The sequence below is a fragment of the Glycine max genome, chromosome 9 (assembly GCF_000004515.6).
Source record: "Glycine max cultivar Williams 82 chromosome 9, Glycine_max_v4.0, whole genome shotgun sequence".
Taxonomy (NCBI): Eukaryota; Viridiplantae; Streptophyta; class Magnoliopsida; order Fabales; family Fabaceae; genus Glycine; species Glycine max.
In genome coordinates this window covers 19357991-19369134 of record NC_038245.2, presented here as the reverse complement: position 1 = coordinate 19369134, position 11144 = coordinate 19357991, and the positions used below count along the sequence as shown (strand labels likewise).

Sequence of the window (11144 nt, the reverse complement as noted above, 5' to 3'; positions counted from 1 at the left end):
TATCGAGGGTGATAGTCACCCATCCTACATGAAGATGGAAACTGCACGTTTCCTTGTGCCACCTATCTGCAAAAGTCGATATAAGTCCCCAATCGCCAGTGTCTAAGGAATAATGACTTAATCATAGCATGCCTGCCGAATTTCTGAACCTTCCTTCCATGGGAGGATGACTTTAATTCAGGATGTTCCTAAAAAAAATTTAAATCATTTTAACAATAATAACAAATACTTATTAAAATATAATTTATTTTAAAATATAAATATCTCTCCATTCCAAACAATGAATACAACATGATCAACATAGGCAATTAGAACTGATGTGTCATGCAGCCTGCCTGGAAAATCCTAGGCCTCGACAACTTCATCATCAGCATTTACTTCTTGAGGCTGTTCATGGACCTCGTCAGCTGCGTCATCCATGTGATGAACATCCTCAGCAACAGGGGCAACTTCCAGTTACTTACATGCAGATGCTGTGGGTCTTCACCGTTGGGGAGCTTTATCTGAATCATGATTTACTTCTCTCCCTGGGGTCTTCCTATAATCCTGCCTTGAACTCAACCCAAACTTCTGGTTCTAATCATAATTTACACATTTAAACCATCATAACAGTTTATGTCAATTTAAACAATACTTCAATCGATTACTATTTAATAATTCATAAATAAAAAATTATATATATATATATATATATATATATATATATATATATATATATATATATATATATATATATATATATATATATATACACACACACACTTTAAAATATATTTTTAATTAATTTTATGTAATCAAAATAACTTTATTAAAAATCAACTTAAAAAAAACAATATAATTAATTAATTAAATAAAATAACAAAAAATATGTCTCTGCCTATTATTTTTTACGAAAAACTAATATATAATAATTATATTAATATATTTATGATTTTAAAAATTAATTACTTAACAAAAAAAATATCTATTTTTAATTAAAAAAAGAATAGCTATTTAAAAAATTCAAAATAATATATTTATAATTGAAAAACAATAACTAATTAAAAACATAATTCAAAATAATATATTTATAATTAAAAAAACAATAACTATTTTAAAAAATCCAAATAATATATTTACAATTAAAAAGACAATAGCTATTTAAAAAAATTAATACATTTATAATTAAAAAATAAATATTTAAAAACATGATTCAAAATAATTTATTTTTAATTAAAAAACAATGACTATTTCAAAAAAAAATTAAAATAATATATTGATAATTAAAAAACAACAACTATTTCAAAACAAAAATAATAACAATATATTTATAATTAAAAAACCTAATTAAAAACAAAAATAAAATTAATATATTTACAATTAAAAAAATAACAAATTAAAAACATAATTCAAAATAATCTATTTTTATTTTTGAAAAAATAAATAATAACTATTTAAAAAATTCAAAATAATATATTTATAATTAATAAAAACAAAAACTATTTAAAAGTAAAAATCAGAATAATATATTTATAAATAAAAAGACATTAACTATTTAAAAACAAAAATGAAATTAATATATTTATAATTAAAAAACATTAACTATTTAAAAAAAATAAAGTTAATATATTTATAATTAAAAAAATTAACTATTTAAATACAAAAATAAATTTAATACATTTATAATTAAAAAAACATTAACTATTTAAATGCAAAAATCAAATTAAAAAACATTAATATTTAAATACAAAAATTAAATTAATATATTTATAATAATAATAAAAACATGCGGATTAGGTAATCTGTGTGAGTTATATGGATTGAGTAATCCGTATATCTCATATGGATTGGATAATTCGTATAACTCATACGAATTGGATAATCCGTATGTGAGTAATCCGTATATCTCATAGAAACGACACGACGATGGTGGAGACGACCTGATCGGTGGAAATGGAAGTTGAGGATGGCAACGATACGATAGAGAACACAGAGAGATGGAGGAAGAAGCTTGGATTTGCGGCGTTGTACAGACACCGTGAGGGAGGCTGCTTTTTAAAATTTAAGTGAAGAATATTTTTGTCATTTCACTTAAATTGTTGGATGCACAAGCAATGGTGGTGGGTGTACAGCATCACCCACCTAATAGCCAAAATAATGAAAATGATCCACCCAAAAGCTGGTCAGAAAAGGGAGTTAACTTGGAAACATTTTCAAATGTTTTAAGGATGAGGTTGACTGAAAAGACATCAATGAAAGCAAAAGTTGTTTGAGACCAAAACATACATGCATCTCTATCTTGATTAAGGATTTTACTGATCATTAAATAAAAGTGTTTTTAATAATGTACTGAAAAATTAGGATTTATTTTTACATTTAAAATATATAACAATAATAAATAGAGAAAAATAAATGTGTATCAAGATGTGTATTTTTTAAATAACAAAATAAATTCTTTAATAGTGTAAAGAATCGACGTGTATCTCCACCCAAACCAATATTTGCTATCAAGTTTTTTATAAGTGAAACTCTAAAGAACAAATCATCTTTATACTTTTTAGGTCTAAAAATTAGGCTTAATTTTTTTAGTTTGTGTATGGTACTCTCTTACTCTGAGGTACATGTTTCTTTTTATAACGTTAAAGATATATGAATTTTGACCTTAAAAAAAAGAGAGACTTTATTTAAAATAATTTTATCTCTTAAACTTTATATTTGAAAATAAAATCTGTCTCATATATTTTTATCTTAAGAAACTTCGTGATATGAGGCACAAATAATTCCCAAATAATCACATTTATAAAATAATACTCTTAATTTATTTTAATTATATTTTTAGTGTTAGCAAAGAATATAATAATATTCCACTAAAATATTTATTTGATTAAATTAAATTCTTTCTTTTAATTATCAAATAAATTATTTTCTTTTGCAAAGATTGAAACATTTGTTTGTGTGTAATCATATAGCTCTATACTAAACTGGTAGTAAATTAGTCATAATTTATTAATTAAGGTAGACATCTAGCAACACTCTTTAACATCTGAATAACATAAAGTAACATCTTTTACCTTTGAGGACAAATAGAAGAATAATGTAATATTTTCTTTAATCATCTAGAGCTCAAGGTTACCTTTAGAGTATAATATTATTGTTAAACTCTAATAAGTTAACACATTTAATCAATGAATGACTCATTTAATAGTTTTCTGACCAAGGTCTTAGTTATATCCTAGAGTTTAAGCTCATTACCAAGAGTTGATGGATTCCTTTTTTATTAATCATTAATTCTATAAGTATTTAATCATATACAATATTCATTCAACTAGTTTTTTAAGACATTAGGTTTCTGAAATAAAAATATAATAAATAACTTGTTAATTAAATGATAATATTAGGTTAAAGGGAACTATTATATTTCTTTTTTGAGAATTTATTATCTATATACTATCTATAAAAGAGAACCATCTGGAAATGACTGAAATACCCCTGCTTAAGATTGTGACAACTGTCCATTTTGTTGGTTTTTTGGTCTTTTAGCCCATAATTTACCACTCTTCTGATGCTTACAGGTGTTTAATTTTGCTGATTGTGGCATTTACACGTGTTTTATTTTGCATGTTGTGCATGTGCTGGCCTTTGCTTCTTTACGTGGTTTCTTGCATTTCAATCTTCATTCTTCAGTTTGCGCGTTTTTGGTTTTCATTTTCGCAGATGTAGAGCAGTTTAATTTGGGTTCTGTTTGATGCTGTTTTGATGTATGTTTGTTACATTCGATGTTAGCTTATGGTTTTCTGGCTTTTCTTTTCTTACATGCATATTACCTTTCGGGTTTTTGGCTTTTGTTTCTGTGGTGTTTTTATGTTTGTTTTGTTGCATGCATGTTATTTTTTAATTTTGTTGTGTTGGACGATGTTTGGTTTGCATGTTTGGTTTAGGGTTGGTGGTACTTCTGCTGTTCTGTTCTGGTGTTGTAACATCCTGGAAATTTCTACCCGGAGTTTACGGAAACGATGTATTTTGAATGATTATATATATATATATATATATAAGTATTGTTCCGTGTATATGTATAGATATGTTCTTGGTAGAAATAGGAATAGTGGGGGCAAGATATGCGGGTTGGACTAATTAAGGGAGAGAAATCCATAACTGGGAGGTTATGGGTTAATTCCTAATTAATTAGTTAAAAATCATCGTTTTGCGTGCGACTTAAAATTTAACGAAACCAACCTCTGAACCACGCTCGGGGTTTTATTCTGAGCGTTTTGATATATATATATTGCTTGCTTTCGAAAACTGGCCCCGGCGGACGCAGAGAAACGCGAGAAACTGGAATCAGAGAAACGGCACGCAAACCGAGGTAGGATTTTAGCGTTTCAAAGGTCAGATTTTTCTCACTTTTGTGACTGAGTATGGGTCACAGTCAAAAAGAGAAAGTGGGCCCTTTTTGCTCCAATCAAATAGGGACATGTGGCAGAGCTTGAATAAAATAATAGAAAAAGAGGAAAACCTTTTATTTAAGACCAAAAAGCTTTTCTCTCTCCTCACTCAGCAAAACAGAAATTTCAGACAGCCCTCTCTCTCCCTCACGTTACCATTCTCTTCTTCTTCATTCTCCATTGAAGCTCCACACAAAGCTTCAACCTTTGGTGCTCATTTCTGCTCCAAATCGCGAAAGGATGGCATTTTCGGGGTCGTGAAGTGCGTGGCTACGAGTGGGACTTCGAAAATTCAGGTTTGGGTGGACTTCTTTCTCTCTTAAAATTTGTGGGTATGGGGTTTTGGGAGATATGATGGGTAGTTTTGTTAGTTTTCTGCTTCATGATGGTTATTTGTGAAGACTCTTGTTGAAAGCTTGTTGAAAATTGCCATGTTTGAATGAGTTAAACATATCCATTCTGTTTTAGGGTTTTTGTGATGACGTTTGTGATGTTTATATGCTGAAATTGCTGATGGAAATCTGTTAGAGACGAAGGGTAGAACTAACCTAAGGTTAGAAAGTGAGAATGTGATGTTATGAGTGGAAAAAGAGTGAGACTTTGAGAGTTGGAAGGCTAAGTCTGAATTCTGTGGTAAATGGAGGTTAAAGTGAGTTAATACTAGCTTGAAATGTCATTTAGGACATGTGAGAAAGGTTAGGCTGAGCTAGAGAGAAAAACAAATGACCAAAGTGAACCAAGAGCCATTTCTAGGGCAAAATTGGGTGTTGAAGAGTCAAATTTTGATTCGGTGGAATTTATGGTGTAAATTCAGTTTGAGCAAGTTTAGATTGATGTTATGGACTTGTGTGAGGTGAGAGTTTGCTTCAAATTTACCTCATTCTAAATTTCACTTTTCAAACCTAGAAAACCCATTGAATTGAGGGGTTTTGGACACCTAGATTTCGTGTTGCTGTGGTTTGAAGCTTGGCTTTGGTTTAGACATGTTTGATACATGATTTGGGACTTGTAGGATTTGTTTTGAGCAAGATTGGATGAGGAGAAGTGTGATTTTCGAAATCTGCACTTATGCAGAATTTTGCTGTCAAAATAGGTGCAGCAGGATTTTAGCTTGGTGCAGAAAATGCTTGTGTGTGGTTGGCTGTGGACAGAGTAGTACGGAATGAGTTCTGGATGTTTGCTAGTAGATCCCAACGGTCACAATGTAGGCTTATGCACTATAGACTTCCAGTAAAATTTTGGAGTCGATCCAACGGTTGACGAATTGGATCGAAGGAATTGTTACTGTGGTCTTTACGCGAGAAAAGCTGTGATTTTGGTTGATGTGTTGAGCAGAGTTTTCTACCTTTGCTCTGTTTTGCTTGGCTGTGATAGCTTGTGCTGTTTGAATGTTGTTTTGCTTGGATTTTGTGGAAGCTTGAGAGGATTGATGGGGACCCGGTGTTGAGAGAAACGAGGATATGGGCTACGTGGGAGTACGTGAGCTCAGTTGGAGGTGGGCAACAGGGGATGGTGGGTTTATGCGCGCATTGTGGATATGGAAAGCTTGTTGTGCACCATCGCCCGACCGCCACCTAGTACCACATGTGATGGGTACCCCATAATCCTACAAGCTTGAGATGAGGAAGTGTTGAAGGGTGAAACTTCCTGCTTTTATTGTTGACCACAGAGTGGTACCTGGAGATATGTCGCGGGGGTCAGGAGACCTTGGGGACGTCAGGTGGGGTGCTATTGCCCAAAACCAAGTTTGACCAATCCCGACCCAACCCGGGCATAGTCGGTCAGTGAGAACCTGTGATGTACCTAAGCAGGCGAGCTCCTGGCAGTCAACAGATAAAAGGAACAAAAACCACAAAGCAAGGAGGCTTGTGGTGGCTGGCCAGCTGTGAATTTTGTGTGATATGTGGATTATGGCCTCTGGTAATCGATTACCAAGGGTGGGTAATCGATTACAAGGCTTAAAAATGAAGACAGGAGACTAGGATGGTCTCTGGTAATCGATTACCACGGGGTGTAATCGATTACCAGGCTTGAAAATGAGGTCAGGAAGCTAAGGAAGCCTCTGGTAATCGATTACCAAGGGGTGTAATCGATTACCAGGCTTAAAAGGGGAACTGGGAGATGGTGGAAGCCTCTGGTAATCGATTACCAGCTTGTGTAATCGATTACACAGAGGAATGGGTCACTGGTAATCGATTACCAGGCATGTGTAATCGATTACACAGTGCATTATTGCATATTTCATGTTCTGAGGCTGTGTAATTCAAGTTTAGCCTCTGGTAATCGATTACCAAGGCTGTGTAATCGATTACCAGAGATGAAAAGCCTTAAGATACTCCTTTTTAATGTCATGTAGTGGTTATGAGATGCATTGTGCGGCGGCATAGTTAGATTCTTGTGAAAGAGTCTACCCCTTTCTTTTCTTCCTTGTAGATCGTGATGGCGGCGCAGCTAATCCATGATCGAGTAGAGATGGAGTGCCTAGAGGGAGCCTGGGAGACCCTCGAAGGCAACACGAGGTGCCGATTTCGGGGCACCATTCGATTCACGGCTACTTCTTTGGTGCATCCAGATGAACCTGCACGGACGCTTCAGCGCACGGTGGAGTGGACAGCTCCTTGGATTAGTTTTGTGTATTTTTGAGGGTGGGTGTATTTAGGACTGACTGTTAGGTTTACTCTTTTGTTTTGTATGGGTAGACCTGATGTATAGGAATTTGATTATTGTATACTTGTGGCTGAAGCCACTACTATGGACACCTTTGCTCTGGATGACACTATGTATTTTGTAAAACTCCCATATTTTGGACAACTTTAAATGATGAATGCGTTTATGATCGATCTTGTTATTTGAAAAGAAAGCATTAGCAAATTTATTTGTAAAAGAGTTTATCGACCGTATTTTATTCTTTTATTTTCATGTGACGACCTAAAGTAATGGCTGGTACATTCTTCCTTTTGAAACAGCAAAATAGTTTAGAGATTATAAGCGGTAAGAAAGAAATGACTCCGAATAGAGTTGTGAACTGGCCATTCAGGACTCTGTAGTGAGGATTTTCCTTCTAAACCTAGTTATGGTGAAAAGAGAAAGAAATGAAAAAGAAAAAGAAGAAAAAAAAAATTTATCATGGTTTTTGTTATTTAAATTATTACTATTAAACCAGTCATTAATTTAGGGACGCCACAGGTGCTGTTTTCATGTGTGTTTTCTTACATGCATGTTAGCTTCTCATTTTTGTGTGTTGAATGAGGTTTTGGATTTTTGCTTAGCTTATCGTGTTTTTGTTTTGATGGTGGCTTTGTTGTATTTTTTTGCAGTGTTATGGCACGTTCTCCAAACAAGATAAAGAGCATCAATGGCTCAAAAGAAAGTCTTAAACTCAGTGTGAGGATCAGTGATCTATGGTTTATTGGCACGCCTAACAAATCTGAGCAAGCTGAAATGGTGTTTGTGGACTCGGATGTATGTTTCAATTCTGTGTTTTTTTTTTGTAGCTTTATTACTTATTACTTATTGTTCAGTTCATTGTGTTGTAACCTTAATGCAATCCAGGGTGATGAGATCCACGCTATTTGTAAACAAGACCAATTGAAGTAAAAAAAAATGGACTTGAAATAAAATTGTACTTATGTCATGCACAATTTTAAAGTGCTAAAAAACAATGGTCAGTACAGAGTGTGTGATCATCAATTTAAATTGGTGTTTATTGGGGTTATTGTTGTGAGGGAGTGTGTTCTAGGGGACATCCCTTTTAGAAAATACAGGTTTGCTGGATTTGCAGATGTTGTGACTGGCCAGTTTGAACATGGACTATTGGTTGGTATGTTAAGTTATATTTTTGCAATTGAGTTTATTTTGAAAGTTCTGTTGTTTTTGGAATTAAATAACATTCCCTGATTTTCCTACTTGCTTTAGATGTTATTGGTGTTGTGGAGGAGGTTGTCTTTCGGCAAGTTTTAGGAAAAGGTAGAAGGGTAGTTTTCAAATTAAAGGACTTGAGGTGAAGTTCGATTCTTGGTGACGATTTATTTGATATGCTTTGTCAAGTTGTGGCTATGATTATATTATTATTAATAGCTGATTGTTTCATAACTATTTGTTTTTGATAGCCAGCAATTGCTATCTTGCACTTTGTGGGATGATTATTGCTTGCAGTTTGTGAAGTTCTTAGATGATTATGAAGGTGATGGTCCAATTACAGTTCTATTAAGCCATTGTAGGATCAAGGAAGCGTAGGGTATATCCTCATCTTGAATTTATTGATTTCTTTGTTTATGCTATTGCATGTTATGGTTCTGTTTTTTAAATGATTCAGGATCTTATCCCACATCGATCAACAATTTTTTCAAGGCTTCAAAGTTAATTATTAACCAGCCCGTGATGGAGATTCAAGAATTCAATGAACGGTATTTTTTGTATGTGTTATGTAATATATGTTGATTATTTTTTGTCTTATTTTTGTTGTTCATTGTATATTTGTAGGCTTGCAGAGTTGGGCATTGAGGCCCGATCAGGTTTTAAATCCCATGGTGAAGGGAGTACACAACTTTTAGGTTCTATCCAATTATCATCAAAAGAATCATTCTTTGGCAAGGCTGAGGCAAAGACTATTGTCGAGATTAACGCCATCTCTGAAGTAATGATCTTATATAGATTTTAATTCTTTGTCGTGCATTATCTGAAGTTTTTTATTTGATGTCTATGCTATTTCATGCAGGAAATTGTTTGTGTCACTGTTGGCACAATTACTAGGATTGTTCTGGACAATCATTCATGGTGTTATACAGCTTGCATTCAGTGCCATAAAAAAAGTGATGCAGAGATGGCGCCCTTTACATGTGCATGCGGCAAATACAATAAGGAAGTTGTGCTTAGGTGATTGTGATCTTTTAAAATGTTGTGTATTTTTTATGCCTTCATCATTTTTTGACTATTGGTGTATATGGTGGAAGGTATAGGCTTGAGGTGATGATCAACCAAGGAAATGAAAGCACAAAATTCCTGCTTTGGGACCGTGAATGCAGTGAATTAATTGGCCAATCAGCTGATGCAGTTAATAAGCTTAAAATTGAAGTGTGTTTTTGGATTCAACCGTAACTGTTTATGTTTGATATGTTATTTTTTGTTTGTGTAATACAATTATTCTCTTTGAAGAAGGATGGTGATGTTGATTTGAATGCTTCACCCCAAGCACTTGATAAGTTGCTAGGTCATGAACTTGCTTTCAAGATAAAGGTGCAACCCAAGTTCAGGAATTCTGCTGTTTTGAAGTGTTCAGCTGACTCGAGCTTCATAAATGTTGTGATGGATATACTAGCTGATGCTGAGGTAATGTTCAATGCAAGTTATTTGACATTAAGTATTGTGAAAAGTATGTATTCTATTCATATTTATTTGTTTTCCATGGGTTGTGTTATCTTCAACGTATGTCTTATTCAGACATCTTCAAAAATGGATATTTTGGTTTCTGATTCGAATCATTTTGCTCAACATGAATCTGTGAGTTTTGATGACTGCTCTGATTTTTAAATATGATCTTTCTTACAATTCTTGCATTTTGACACTTCATGACTTTCAACTTAGCATTCAACATATTGATTGCCATTTGTTTTATGTAGCAATCCCTCTCTGTGACAGCAGATCATGATCCCCTGCTTGGACTCCCCTTGACGCCTACAAAGCGGCAGACATTTCAGGATTGTGATGATGAACCAGGGATCTCTCAAATTTCACCTGCGCAGCTTTCATCCAACAAATTAAAAAAACATGCCTGAATTTAGTGCATTTGGTTGTTTCCAAGTTGTGTTGAACAATTTTTCCCCCCTTGGTATTTGTATATTGTACATTGGCTTCTACCTTATTTCTGTTGTGGTGGTGTTGCTTTTGAACTCTGATAAGAACTTTTGTTTAAATTTTAATCTTATTTTGTATGCGAGTATCCTGACACTTTAGTTCTGTGGCTTATCCGATGCCACCTTAACTATTGCACTATATTTCAAAATCCTTATTTGTTCAATTGTTAAAATGACTATCGACAGACCATGCTTATATTAATGGTTATAAAGCCATCTTTAAAGAAATCGAGCTATGCAAATGTTATGAATTGAAATATATCGTGAGAGATAGAACAAGTAAGATTTGAAAATAAAAATTAGAGATTGCCAGACAGAAAGTTCAGAAAACATGTTCTTCACAATGATGATAAGTTAAAATTCAATTAAAGTTTTAACCGGCCATTAAACCATCTGATTTTAAGGTGTGCATCTGTAATTGTCTGAGCAGAAAGTATTCATGGGAAACAAATTAAAATATTAGAAATAATAACCACGAAATATTGATCAGTAGCACAACTAAATCACCATTAATATCTGATTAATTCATCTAATTTTATGTTGTGCATCCTTAATTGTCTGAGCACAAAGTATTCACGGGAAACAAATTAAAATGTTAAAAATGATGATCAGGAAATATTGATCACTAGCACAACTGAATCAGCATTCATATCTGATTAATTTTCTAACAGCAGAATATACACACCAAGACAAAAGTATCAGCTTTGGAGTCTTGAGAAACATGATCTTGGATCATCAATGATATGTAATTAAGTGTTTTTTTATTATCAATCATCGTTTAGCATGATTTGTTAATTTAGATAGCATTTTTTTCTTGATTTTGCTTTCGCAAATGCAGAATCGGATATTTGATAAATTTACTCCATCTTTC

The 11144-nt window shown here is 33.2% G+C and overlaps 1 protein-coding gene across 1 annotated transcript; it reads left to right on the top strand.

Moving 5' to 3' along the window:
- The first annotated feature begins 317 nt into the window (after window positions 1-317).
- Window positions 318-10195, top strand: LOC106794367 (replication protein A 70 kDa DNA-binding subunit C-like). The gene is made up of 13 exons (XM_041005472.1): window positions 318-532; window positions 7739-7883; window positions 7974-8014; window positions 8096-8241; window positions 8337-8421; window positions 8531-8604; window positions 8737-8827; window positions 8904-9057; window positions 9139-9296; window positions 9374-9494; window positions 9576-9749; window positions 9861-9920; window positions 10040-10195. Exons 1-13 carry the CDS (start codon window positions 318-320, stop codon window positions 10193-10195), a joined length of 1620 nt encoding a protein of 539 aa, XP_040861406.1.
- Window positions 10196-11144: the final 949 nt, after the last annotated feature.